Source organism: Rhipicephalus microplus, chromosome 2 (genome assembly GCF_043290135.1).
Source record: "Rhipicephalus microplus isolate Deutch F79 chromosome 2, USDA_Rmic, whole genome shotgun sequence".
Taxonomy (NCBI): domain Eukaryota; kingdom Metazoa; phylum Arthropoda; class Arachnida; order Ixodida; family Ixodidae; genus Rhipicephalus; species Rhipicephalus microplus.
Genome location: NC_134701.1, coordinates 121,034,887 through 121,049,620, shown reverse-complemented (window position 1 = coordinate 121,049,620; position 14,734 = coordinate 121,034,887). Strand labels below are relative to the sequence as shown.

The following is a 14,734-nucleotide window of genomic DNA, read 5'->3' as shown; positions in this document are numbered from 1 at the left end:
CCACCATGAGGCACCCTGACAGAGTTTAGCAACGTTGAGTACATGGACCCAATTAGCTTCAGACGATACCCTGTGCAATGGAAGGCATTTCGCACCTGTGGTGCGGCCCCGAAGAAGTACCATTCTAGTTTTGTACTGAAAGCGCGCACCTCTGGTAGGGGGTTTTCGCACTGTAGACGCGTGCCACTTTCGACTTCTGGAGTATGCTCACTGTGCTCCGAGACACTCGTCCACAACGATAATCTGAGTCTTAACTCCAGAGCTAGCAACAGAGAATATCCTAACCGCCGCGCATGCATACAAAAATAAGTCCTCCTCATTCTGTTTCGTATATGCTGTATTTTTAATCGCGCAACCCAATGAAAGAATCGAAATAGAAAATAGCCGCGTGGCTCGCGATCCTATACAAAATTTATGGCTAATTATGCTTACATTCTGTCGCGCAATATGTTTAGTCACACGTACGTCCACTCATATGCACTGGAAAACGCCTCAGTTTATCGAAATTAAGAGAGAATTCATTCTTTATGGCCTTCCTGGGGATCATATACCAATTTTCAATTAAAAGTCCTGATGCCATTGCTCTCCCCTGCTTTGTTTTTCCTATTCGTTGGCTACACAAGTGTTCACTTGGGTAGACGACCGCAAAGTTCTACCTGCCAACAACCTAACCCTATTGCAACTGCGTGCGCATAATGTATGACATATCGCTGCTTGCTCTGAAAATGTAGTCATTTGCGTCCTTTCGTTTCGACTAATCTGTCCTGGATTGCAATTTTGCGTTCTTACACACACTAACATATACTCTACAGAGTATATGCTAATCACTGCTAAACCTATCAACAAAAATGGCGTGAAATATCCCTTTCGAGATGTCGCCTTCACTTAATAGTTTGGAATGCACGAGTTCTTAAGCGAGATATGCATTTTGTCTATTACGTGTAAGTTACTTTATTATCTGAGCGAAGAGCGTACGAGAGTTCAACTGAAAGTTCAGCACTCTTCAGGATCAACACTACTTTAATGTGTTATGAGGGCCCACAAGCATAAGTGACGTGTGCTGGGAATGATTGCGGTGAAGATTTCAGTTTGGATTGTAACGCCGATTGCCGTAATGCCTATGCATTTGACGCCAGCCCTTCAACGTGTAACCATTCAAAAAGATAATTTCAAGTGCTTTAGGTGCCATCGTCAAGAAACGTTCCTACGCTGGTCAGCACAGTGGCATTTTAGGTTGTGCAAGAAGCAATACATTGCACACAACTTCATGACAAATATCTAAAAGCCTCCAGGTGGCACTGATCAAGAAACTTGTCTCTGTCTATGCGTCTACATGACGTATTTACATTTACCTCGTGGGAAAGCGCGCGCTTTCAATCACCGTTTCCATTTTACGGTAGTGCGACAGCGTAGTTGAGAGGACATGACTGTCCCTTCGAGACATGAGTCAATAAAGCCTCTTGCGAAGGGATTGAACACCCCCTCGGCTGGCGCTCGCGATTCCCCTTTTCCAGTGCACGGAACGGGTTTTCCTTTTCTAATCGACGGAGCGTATTCTTGTCAGAAAAGGAAAAATCGGGACGGTGAAGAAAACTAGCCTAATGGCGGCTGGACGCTGTCTTTGACACCAACCACCGAAGTCGAAGAACGAACCCGCCACTCCGTGGGAGCCAAGCACGACAACGACCGAGGTGTAAGCGTCTACCATTTGCTATCTGAAGTCCCTCTACACCACATTTACACGTTATTGCTGCAGTAGCAATAAAGTGTCGTTTTGTTGACCCAGCCTGTTGCCTTATTCGCCCGAACCCGTGTAGCTGCGATGACTTAAGCTACGAAAAGGGGACTTCATTAGTGAATGATACTGCATTGCAAGCGGCGGTTACCAAGAGCTCGACAGAGACGCGCCAAAGTTTTTCTCGAAGGCCCCCGTATTGACAAAGACACGGTAATTGCAGAGAGAGGCACGAGTACGCGAGGAGGAAAGCACCCCGAGAAAGCGAGTTACCACCCCAACGGTACAATATGCCGCGCTACAGGGAAGGTCGATGCGCCCGCTTTTGGTAGGGGCACGGAGCCTGCCTCGGCAACAGCCTATACACACAGCAGTCGTCGCTGTTGTACGAGTACGATACAAAGTTCGCTGACCACACCAGCCACACTACGCTGGGCGAGAACAAAATTGACGCGGATGATGCACGACCCTGAAAATGCAATCTCCGACCGATCAGCTTGGCTAAGTGGAAAGCCCTCGACCTCACCTTAGCGAACTCATCAACACAGACGTAGTTGAGAGGTCAAACAGCCCTTGTGGTTTCCCGGTAAGTCTAGTTCCATAGAAAGATTATACATATCGCCTTACAGTAGACGACTGCAGGCTGAATGAGGTTACGAAGAACGACGCGTACCGTTTTCCCTTCATTTCATCATTTGTATGCAACCTAGGCGGAGCAAAGTACTTCACTACGCTAGATTCTAGCCGTGGATATTTTCAGGTTGAGATGAACCAGCGGTATAAAGAAAAGTCAGCTTTCACGGGCCACTGAAGATTTTTGCAATTCAGGGGAATGTCTTTTGGCTTGGTGGGTGCTCCCGCTACGTATCAAAGGCTATAGGATGGTGTTATTGAAAATGCAAAGTGGTAGCATGCACTTGCGTATCTAAACGACGTGGTGGTTTACTCGAAAGCGTTCGAGGAGCACTTGCGCCACTTGAGAGACGTTCTAGAAAGACTGAGGTGTGGGAGCACCACTCTGAATCCAAAAAAAACTAAGATAGCGGTGACCCGAATACCATTATTGGGGTTCAAACTTGACGAGGGGTGCATTTTGCCGGGTAAGGGTAAGCTGTAAGGAATAGTTAGCTGTCCCTTGCCGAACAATATCGGTGAGCTCAGGCGCTTTCTGGGGATGGGGAAATTTTATAGCCTGTTCATTCTTCAGTGCGCGGCAGTGCAGGCGTCTTTCACGAAGCTTTTAAATAATGGCGAGCGTTGGGCTTGGAGCCAGGAGCAGGATGCCACACTGCGTCGCCTCGCGTACTTGCTGGCCAACATGGCCGAGCTGCAGCTACCCGATTTGAACAGCAAGTTTGTAATTCACACTGACGCAAGCGACCTGGGGTTTAGGAGCAATTTGTTTCAGGAGCATAAACTTTCCTCGACTGACTGCGTTCACGAGCCGTTCGTTGACGTCGACAGAGAAGAAGGGCTCGGTAACCGAAAAAAATGTGTCTTGCGAAACGTTTTGCTCTCCGCAAGTTTGACTTTTACATAGACGCATTTGTGTTTGTCATTGAGGCTGAGCACATGGCTCTCATGTGGTAGAGGCGCTTGAACGAACCACGAGGCCGCCTGGCTGGTTGGGCTTTGCTGCTGGAGCGTCACGACTTCACCGTTCGCTACCTCAAGGGTAAGAACATTGCCGCGGCCGACGCACTATCGCGGGCTCCAGTCCGACTCGAGGCAAGTCACGCGACTATCCCACAAGGTTCTGAGAGTGAGATACTCGCGGTAACGAAAACAGCGGAGCAAACGTTAGTTTAAGGCGAAATCGGGAACCACGTAGAGGCTGTCGTTAGTGCAGAGAGTGTTTTAACGGGAGGGAATTGTTAGAAGCTCAGTAGAAAGATACATTTTGTCGAAAGGTGTTTGACGGGCTTTGGGAGCCGTGTGGCAGTGAGGCCACCACGACATTGGGCAGCTCGTATTGCTGTCGGTGCGGAGCGCTCGGCAACAGGTGGTAGTGCAGTGAGTGCAGTGTATTCATATCTGCTCAATTCTGACGGCGTCCTGTTGAGGTACATACCATCCAACGATGCCACAATTAAGTCAATCAAAGTCGTGATACCGCGTCCTTTGAGAGGAGCGCTTCTTCGCTACCTTCATGATTCGTGCATTTATTGGCATGGCTCTAAAGGCTGGTGCACACAGGCGACTAGCAGTGGTCGCGTGACCATTTGCGACTGGCGACCAAAAAGCGACTGATGTTCAGACAGGCAGGGGCTGCATGCGAGCGACCAGAAGTCGCACAAGTGGAGAGTCACGTCCGGATAGCGTTATCAGTGAGAGCTCTAGAGACCGGTGCCGATCATCCGAGCACTGCCAGCTGAGTGAGCAGAGCAAACAGCTCCGCTCACTCAGTTCGATTCAAGCGAAGAACAAGACATTGTCATGATGCTGATGCACTGTGCCATGGTGTCAGCGCTGGCATCACAGATGCCTCGAAAGAAAAAAAAAAGACGGTAGTGGGTGTGACCGTCCTTTCGATCGCGGGAGTTGGCCGGTCATGCAAGCTGCTTGCCTCCCGAGCTGCGCTGAGACAATGAGGAGTATTTCCGAGAGTCGTACGTATTCAGAAACGGTCTTCGAATTTAAATTGACTTTCCACAGCCTACAATAAGCACAAACGCATCTCGAACGCGGATTCTTAAGTCGTTGCCAAGGCATGAAGCACAAACAAGTTCCAAACGCGCGGCATTGAAGGCGGTGACGAATCAAGTTCAAGACAATAAAACGGTTCTGAATACGGGGAAAAGATAGTGCACAATTTATTTTCTCTTTACTTTGACGATTATTACCTTTTTCCGAATAACACCTCGTAAATTCTACACTTTGCTCAAGCTGCTGCGCCCCGCCATCTCCAAGCCAAATATTTCGTCGTGGCCATGGTGCCACAGACCCAGAGGAAAGCACTCGTTTGTACCTGGCGGCAGGAAGCCAGCGCAATGAAAATGCAAAAGAACAAAAATTGAGCATCGCTGATTGGTTCCAGCAGCTTTGCGACTGCAGTCGCGCGACTGAAAAATCGGTCAGGAAGCGACCAGTTAAAGTAGTCGCTTCGCGACCATTTGCAACCGTTCGCGACTGTTTGCGACCAGTCGCAAATGGTCACGCGACTGCTGCTAGTCGCCGGTGTGCACAAGCCTTTATCTTATACGCTAAGTCGTGTCACCTCGCTACCTGGCTTGGCACAAAGCGGAAAATAATTCACTACGCCTGTTCATTTCGTGTGTGCGAAAGCAAGAAGCCATGAGGCGAACGTCCGCCTTTCGTCATGCAGCCAAAATAACAGTCAGACTCCCTGGCGAATTGCGACATGTGACGTAATGCGCCCATACCCCACAGCTCCTAGCAGAAGCAAGTTTTTGCTGGTGATCCCGCATCGCTTCACTTAAATAAATAGAACTTTTTTCCTTTTAGGAAGTTGACGGCTCGAGTTATCTTGGAGAAGTTAATAGATGTTTTCACCAGGTTCGGGTTCGCTGAGCAGTTGATAACAGATAGCGCGTTTTATTTCACTGCAAGGGTGTTTGTTGACATGTGCACCGCGTTGGGCATTAAACGCAAGTAAACAACCACCTACCATGCTCAGTCGAGCTCAATGGAGTAAGTCAATCGCAACACCAAGCACATACTTGCAGCGTCTTTGCAGGGCGTAGGAATTAGGATACCTACTTTCGAGAGATCAATTTCGCATTGCGATCGACCGTGAACCAATGGAGACCGTCCACGCCAGTCGAACTGGAGGGCCAGTGGCGACATCAGCACACGCTGAACACGCAACGCAGAAGCGCGAGAAGATATAACGGAAGCTTTACATAAAGCTCGGGATATTCTCGGAACTGCTACGGCAGAGCAGAAGACGCAGTACGAACGCACGCATCGCAACATACACTAAGAAGTAGGTGATCTGGTGCTGCGATGCCATCAAGTTCTCAGCGATGCTAGCAAACAGTTGGCAGCCTCGCTGGCACGGAAAGGTCCGGGTCGTACCAAGTGCGAGAGAAAGTTTCCTCACTTGTTGATCGGCTCGCGAGTATGAAAGGCAAAAAAAGCGCCGGACCGGTGCAGTTATGCGACCTGAAACGCTACGTGTCACGGGAAGAGCAGGAGGACTAGAGCCACTAACCCTCCGTCCGTCCATCCGTCCGTCTGTCCGTCCGTCCGTCCGTCCGTCCGGCCGGCCGGCCGTCCATCCATCCATCCATCCGTCCGTCCGTCCGTCCGTCCGTCCGTCCGTCCAAAAGATGCAAGATGTTATAAACTAGACGGCGGTACGTGTAGTTGATTATGAAAGATGCGAGGTGTTATAAAATAGGAATGATGCCACATATGGCGCGTGTCATCGTTCGATATAGTGCGGCGACGTACGCTAGGGGGAGCGTTGCAATAAAATCGAGTGGGCAAAATGTACGGAGGATTCATGGTTTACCAGGTTTACCTCCGGAGCTTCGCCCACTCATCATCATTCACTTCGTGGATATGGCGGCATTTTTTTTTCAAATGCGAAGCATTTCTTAGCAAATTTCGCTGACTTGGAGCGTATCTATCTATCTATCTATCTATCTATCTATCTATCTATTTATCTATCTATCTATCTATCTATCTATTTGTCTGTCTGTCTGTCGGTCTAATTATCTATCTATCTATCTATCTATCTGTCTGTCTGTCTGTCTGTCTGTCTCTCTATCTATCTATCTATCTATATATCTATCTATCTATCTATCTATCTATCTATCTATCTATATAGCCGCTTACGACTTCAAGCTCTCTTGCGTCTTTGGATAATGGTATCAATACCAACCTTGGTATGGCACAACATGATTGTGTAGCGAGCATATTTGACAAGTCGTAACATGAAAATCATCAAATGCATCCTATGAATTTCATGACTTGCACTTCATGGTCTTGCTGCTCTAGCGGTGGTTTCGTTCACATCACATGTTGCAAAACTGGTATATGACATGATTGCACGGCGAACACAAGCAACAGACCCTAACATAAAGATCATGACATGCGTGTCATGTAACAACATGGCTACATGCCGCGATCATGATGCCTTCATGGCCATTTCGTTAGCGTCACATACGAAATTTGGTATTATGGTACGTGAAGAGATGACGAACGTATGAGACTCGTGAAACATGATGAACATGACATGCGTGTCATGTAACAACATGGCTACATGCCGCGATCATGATGCCTTCATGGCCATTTCGTTAGCGTCACATACGAAATTTGGTATTATGGTACGTGAAGAGATGACGAACGTATGAGACTCGTGAAACATGATGAACATGACATGCGTGTCATGCAACAACATGGCTACATGCCACGCTCACGATGCATTTGCGACCGTTTAATTAGCGTCACATATACAAATATTGCGATTACGGTACGTCAATGGATGGCGAGGGTATTTGACTGGTACAACGATGATAATCATGAGATTCGTGTCATGTGACAACACTACTATATGCATTGAGCAAGGCGCCAATACACTATGACGTGACACGGCGCGCGTGCGTGCTGGCTTTCGTTTTATCTTGTCGCGCCCGCGTTGTCACGCCAGTCGTCGGTCGTGCCATTCACTCGCAGGTGCGAGTCGCGCTGCGTTGCTTTGACGCATGCGCGTTTCAGGGTGTTAGGTGTCCCGGTGAAAAGAAGCAGACGCAGAGCTGTTTGGGTAAAGCATTGGCGTAAAATGCAGCATGTCGCACTTCACGCCGGTTGGCGTCCCGCTAAGCCGACAGACGCTGGTCGCGCCGGTCGTCTCACTATAGATATTTCACGTTTTGCAAACATATAGCGTCACTGTGCCCAACGTGCGCGCGCGTCAATGTTACGTTGCATTATATGGGGCCCTTCATGACACACTCGCGGCCGTGTCGCTGGCTCCACATATACCAAACTTGGTGTTACGTGACGTCAACGGATGACAAAGGTATAGGACTAGCACAAACATTATAATCATGGCACGCGTCTCATGTAAGAACATGAGACCATACCGCGTTCATAGTGCTTTCGCGGCCATTTTGCTAGGTTGATATATACTAAATTCAGCATCATGTGACGTGAATAGATGACGAAGGTATTCAACACATCCAAACATGATAATTATGACACGGAAGCCTTGTACGGCATAATTTTCCTCCCCCTCGTAGACTGCTCCTTCCACCAGATCACCCGCAACACTATCCGTGTCGCCATCGCGGCTCCACGCAATCAAACAGTGCCACTTCCAATTTCCTCATTGCCCTCATCACCCAAACTTCGCGCAAAAGGTGCTATGGTGACCAACCGCCAGCGCAGCCCGAAGAGCGAGCTGCCTCGGAGTCGCTGTCAGCGACGAGCCTACGTAACTGGCCCATGGCTGTCCGGGCACCATTATGGCCTCTGCTACTTCGAGGCCATAGCACTTCACGCCAAAAATGATACTCCCGAGCCTGCCAGACCAGGGGAGCCGTGACCCGATCAGGCAGCAAAGACCATCCTGAAGAGAGCGCCCTGGGCCAGTGCTGAATGAAACCCATCACGAAACTGGCTACTCTCACTCGCCACCAACGACCTTAGTTGCAGTAACGGCGGCAGAAGTGACAGCAGTGGCGGTCACTGGCCATGGTTCAAGTGGGCATGGCAGTGGTGGTGGCTATTTTAGATGCAGTGGCGATGAGGGGGGGCACCGGCGGCACCTACGACAGAAGGTCAACCACCAGAGAACAGAAATTGTGACCCATCGTCCTAGCATTCCTCGATGATGAATACCAAGATATTTTCATATATCAGCCACTGTCGTTCGGGGGCCTCCTTTTTTGGGTGGGAAAAGTGAGGAGGAGCACGTGCGCCCAATCACCCTTTCTTCTTTTGCGGCAGCGTGACAGCCTAGTTGCGAAGACATGACTGTAAGTGTAAGTAAGCGTCTACCCTCGGCTATCTGATGTCGCTATACGCGACATTTACGCATTATTGCTACCGTAGCAATAAAGTGTCGTTTTGTTCACCCAGCATGTAGCTTTATTCGCCCGAACCCGTGTAGCTGCGATGACTTAAGCTACGGAAAGGGGCGTTATTAGTGCACGGTCGACTGTGTGCGGCTGGAACATTAGCTAGGCTTTTGCGTCAGCCGTACATAGGACGACACCCCTACAACTTTAAGCACCCACAGGGTGTGATATTCATCAGAGTTTCAAGATAAAATCGGTGAGAGGCGTCGGCACGGACGTCTGCGTGGGGACGAAACGCGCGGAGCGTTGACGGTGCGCGTTTCTTTCTGTTTTTGTGTGCTTGCGTACTGAAATAAGGTGAGTGTGGTGTATCACAAGAATCCGCAGGTGCGAAAAATTTTGAGAAGTGGGGTAGGACCTTGAGCACCATGACCTGTGTTGAATTATTTCATTGTTGATCTCACCCACGATACGGCCTCTTTTTAATGTTCGGAGTCACTGCATAAACTGCTTAGGTACTTTCTTTTGTAATGAAGCAAAGAACTGATCCAGCCTTGGGTGCTTCGAAGGCAAGTATGCCGCTTGAATTTCAGCAGCGGAACGTGCCAGCTGCGTCAAACCTCAGCATACTACACTGTACGACCACAAAAGGTCTAGAATAAATAGGCGTGCTCTCAACGTCACCAGAACAAGAGAGCACATAATGTTGTGGGGGCTAATGTTGCTGGGCCGCTAGTTTTTTGTCCTACTTACGGAAGTTGAGAGGCATCTTGAAATACGTCAAGTTTAGTCATAATAAAGTAGGCTACCACTTTTACACGACACGTAAAGGTTATCATTGAACTTGGGGATTACCAGGAAGAAAGCCACTAATAAATCATAATAGTAAAAATATTAACCGATCGGTAATTTGTCAACATGTGAACGGGCGCAGTGACATAGTGGTTCTACCAGTGGTCCTCAGCTGCTCACCCGAAAGCTAGGAATACGATACCGGACGCTGTAGTTACGTTTCAATTACAGCGAAGTAGTATGAACAATGTACCTAACGCTGTCAGTCACTCTAAATACCTCACGTGGCCAAGACTATACGAAGGCCTTCGCTATGGTACACATTGCCTGTGCCACTTTCGTGTGGCAAAGCGTACAAAGCAGCCCAACCTTATTTTTATGTTCTGAATGCAGGACGGTAAGACATATGCCTGCAGTCTACAACGTTAGTGAAACCCCATTTTGCAATAAGCGCATGAAAAAGCATGCAGGTGTCATTCTCGTAAACAGCACAATAAATATATTTGGCTAAAAAGTGGTATCACGGCTATAGTGTACCATGGTAATAATTCACAAAAATAACGGATCCTCGGGCAAAATATCAGACTGTAGTAAAACAATTCTTCAATAATATATTTTCGTTAATAATTGCATTTATATATCAAGTAAAAACACATGTGCCACTATTTATACTTTTGTGCAACAAGTTATCCGACATCCGACATCTACCTTGAAGCAAACACTTTGTAACTGTCTGTTTAAAAATGGGATCGCTACTAATAGGCATGTGTGTAATTAAAGCTCAGATATGGCCTCTAGCAAAAGTTGTGATAATCACTTAAAGCATTTTCTGGTCTTTTACTCGGTGTTCCAGCAACGCATCTGTTAGTAATAAGTATATCACCACTTATTGAGTTAATATTATCCGCATTGTTATGACACCAAAGCGGTAATGCAACAGCTCACAAATACTTCAGCGACAGGAAAAACAGCAATAAAATACATATGACAAAGCAACCGCGAAAAAAAATTTACGCATCTCCACAAAGTGAATGATGACAAGTGGGCGAAGCTATGTTGCAAGGTCGATAATGAGTACGTTGTAGTCACCGGCTAGTGTGAAAAGAGAACTAAAGTCAAACAAAAATTTACGTCAGAGTGAAAGCTCAATCTATGACGACATATAAAATGGCGATTTTATGCAGTGCCTGCCTTACGGAGAAATTGAGAAAAATAGACAAGAACACACGTGCCAAAGTAAGACATTCTCAAAATGATCTCGATGACATCCGACTAACTACCTACCTACAATTAATTAGAAGTAATTAATCTACCTTCACGAAACATAGAACCTGCCGTGCATCAAGACACGCAATAAAATGCCACTTTTTGTTTCTGTTTTATTCAAAGAAAAAAGGAACTGCCGGGCGTTACCATGGAGAAAGGCACGAGTGGTTCGAAAATTCCATCTCTGCGTCGTTACAATAGACAGGTGGTGCTATTTAGCGGGGCGAAATTGACTCAAAATATATCTTCAATCTTGGAGCGAATGGTGAGAAACTGATGAATGGCCATAGTTGCCTTCCGTGCCTCCCGCTGCTTTTGGTCTTCTGGTACAAGCTCATTAAAGCCGGGTGACGTTGTGCACGGTAAGAGTGACGTGATTCGGTCCGGTTGGTTCACTTCTTGAGGCGGGTATTTTGAAGTGCGTTAACCCAATACGGACCACCAAAGCATGATTTCATATCACAATAGGTCCTTCCTTGGCATAAAAGTAACCCTACGAGGTGTCTGAACCAATATTTCAACAATCAACGTCGATTTATTAGTTGCCTTTAGGGTACTTTTAAGGACGGACACATCAACAGACGGACCATTGCATAGACGGATGAACTTGCAGGTATATGGACCCAGGAATGCATGGATGGACAGATGCACTGATGGAAAGACGAACAGCGCAGGTGAATATATTTTGTGCTCTAAGGTACATCGTAGATTACACATAAAGTCGGTTTTCACACAAACATTTTTGTTTTTTGTTGTGCAGGTGTTCGGTGTGGGTTTCGATTTGGCCGAGCGTGACGGACGCCAACAGTTCTCGTTTCTAAGAAGCTTTTCTCATAAATGTTGTTCTGGTTTCGATCGCATAGTCAGGCTGATTATTATTATTATTATTAATATTATGACGATGACGTTGATGATGACTTCGCGACTCTTCCATCTGCGAGGATAGACGGCTGTCCTCGAAACCATCGCGCTCAATGGTTATTTGAAATGCACCCTTTTTCTCTTACAATTACCTCATTCAAAGATGCCTTGGTTTTGGGAAGGGGGGCAGGAAAGCTGTCGTGTAGCATCAATGAAATGAGAGAATTAACTTCTTAGTCGCTAAAATGTTTATGAGCAAGTGGTTTGGGTCCTCCATCCAGGTTTCCGCTGACCTATTCGACTCGCTGGGCTTGGTCGAGCAAAACCAGCTGGTTTTCTGATCCTTGCCAGCAAGCCAGGTCTCCCACAACCTCGAGTGAAATTAAGCTGCATCATGACACTAACGAATGTCCCACAGCCAGCGCTTTGGCGGTTTTAGGCTTAGGTGCATCGCGGGAGACGCCAGCAAGCGTACGCCTACACTCGTTCCTGAGTCAAGCTACAAACTGTCCTTGTCACGTACTTGAGCACTGTTTTGTTAAGCATGATCATAGGCCGGGATGTGGCACAGGCATACGTTCCGGCGTTTCTGCAAGCGCACAACACGAAAATCTTCTCGCGAAAATACGAAGTTTTCAATAAGTACATTTGGTGTAACCTACCATTGTTATAGGTACCTGCAATATTATGACAATGTGCTTCTTCATGATATCATGGCGTGGGCTCAAGCGTAGGCTGTGCCCTCGTGTGTGTTAACTACTTCAGCATCCACACGAGAGAAATCATGATGGTTTGCGTTAGCTGTGGTGACGTGAATGTGCAGGCTAAGCGTCAGAGCGGTTTCGTTCACGTCAGGCGGCGGAAAAAACTGAAATACATTGTGCAAGCTCTCGTAAATAAACCCACAATCTATAATGTGCTGGTGAAAACATAGTTCGCTTTTGTATTATGCAGATTCATAATATCGAAAGGTGAAGCATGTTTTTTTTTTCATGCTAACAAAGACACGTGAGTATAGTTACCATAATCATTAGGGTTGAGGCCTTCACCATCCGCGTACTCGACATCGAACAGAGTGTGAGCAACCTGGCCATCCGCAGATCGCTCCCTTCCTTCCTCTGGCTTTATGCGCAATGTATCTCCAAGAACACCCTCCTAAATGAAATAAAAAAAGTTTCTGTCAGAAAAAGAAGAAACAGGAGGAGGAGGTAGGTTCATTACAGGTAAAAGACGAAAATTGATTGGTCCAAAGACAAGGGCCCTAATGGTAATGACAGCTCACCGAATGTGCCACAAAAATACCAGCAAAACCTCTGAGTCTCAATTTAAAACTTGAAATGTTTGCGGATAACTTGCATACTTACAATGTTCTTTCCCTTTTGATATAAGATTTGTACTTCGCACGCCCCTACTGTTCGAACTCCTACCTGGACCTGCAGTGTGTCTCAAATAAATGGGTGGAAGAAATTACATAGCAAGGTGAAATTGTAATTTCTGCTAATATTAACATTCCCATCAATGGCTGTATGGACAGACCGTTGGACCAGCCCATTCTTTTTGATGGCATTTGTATAATCGGGCTCGACAAGTCCAGTGCAGGGTTATGAATGAACTCGAAAAGAGCATACGAGAACAATCATTGCTGTCCGACCAGGGATCGTCACATCTTCAGACGATGGAAGCGCATCGATGGGGAGTCCAAAAATCGTCAACTATGGCAGTAGACAACGTACTTTGTAGAAGAATCTCTGCAGCTTCACAGTCAAGCATAGCGCCGCATTCATCAAGGAGGCCTATCCCTAAAATTACGTCGTGAGTTGCGCGAGCCAGTACTGTGAATTCAACTCGGAGATTTTGTCCACCAATCGTGGATACAACTGAGCAAATACCAAGAGGACATAACGCTTCGCCTCCAACTCTACGAAAAGTATCTTTACGATCCCATGCAAACATTACTTCGTGACCGAAGAAATGATGCTTGAAACGAAGACTCATAACTAAAATAGCTGCACCTGTGTCTCCAAGAGCAAGAGTGTCTACACCGTCTATACACACACACACTTTGTTCACCAACATCAAAGCAGGAAGAGGAATTGGCCAAACTGACTGCCCCGCGACCGCACCTCCATTGGCCGCACCAGCTAGTTTCCCAGCTGATGCGGGGCAGGCGACCGACGACGCACAGACGGCGACGGGCGGGAACGTGTCGGAGACGGCGTCAGGCTTTGCACGGAGGCGGGGGACTCGCTGCAAAATTCCTTAGGTCATTGCTGTCGGGGATGGTGGTCGGACGGGTGAGTGGTCCAGGTTTCGTGCATATGAGGCGGGTACGTCGAAAAACGTGGCGGCGCAGGCGGCTGACTGGAACAGAAGCGTGAAATATGCCCTGGGAGACAGCATGTGTAGCAAATTGGGACTTGTCGGCGCACTTAGCAGGAGCAGAGATAGCAGATGTACGCGGAGACAGGTCGTGCATGCTCTGCAGGAACATTTCGTGATGCGCACATCAGTCTTCTTGTAGAGGCCTGGTTGATGATGTTTGGAGGTCTGCAGCGGCACGTCGAGATGATGACATCCGTTGGTGACCGTGACCGTTGGGGAAAACGGAAGCCGCGGGGTGAAATCTTCAGTTTCTGTGCGCGGTCAGTTTTCGACGTGGCGCTTTCGCATCCATTAGGGAAGTTGTTCGGGGCACGCGGCGAACGAGCATTGGTGGTGAGCGTCACCTGCTTGACGCAGTACGAGCTCTTCTCGAACTACCCGACGTACAAGGAAGGGAATGTCTTCGCAGGTGGTGACATCTATACTTCCAACAGTGGGAACATTGTCAAAGCGCCAGAACTTGGGTACATTCTCCGGGTCTTCAACGCCTCGAATGCGCGACACTGCTGCCTGGAAATAGGAGTGTCCAAGTTTTCTTTCGTTACGATAAAATTGTACACATCCTCAGCGATTCCTTTTAACAAATGAGCGACTTTGTCTTCGTCAGACATATTTGCGTTGACAACCCCGCAAAGCTACAATACCTCTTAAATGTAGGTTGTGTACGTTTCACCATGCAACCGAGCCCTACGTGACAGCGCTTGCTCAG

The 14,734-nt window shown here is 47.5% G+C and overlaps 1 protein-coding gene across 2 annotated transcripts in view; it reads right to left on the bottom strand.

Moving 5' to 3' along the window:
- LOC119170766 (venom metalloproteinase BumaMPs1-like) overlaps nt 1-14,734 on the bottom strand; it is a 186,003-nt gene that overhangs the window by 124,968 nt on the left and 46,301 nt on the right. For both annotated transcript variants that reach the window (XM_075886733.1, XM_075886735.1), the window contains exon 4: nt 12,666-12,798. In XM_075886733.1, coding sequence (XP_075742848.1) covers nt 12,666-12,798 — 133 coding nt within the window. The remainder of the gene's footprint in view (nt 1-12,665; nt 12,799-14,734) is intronic.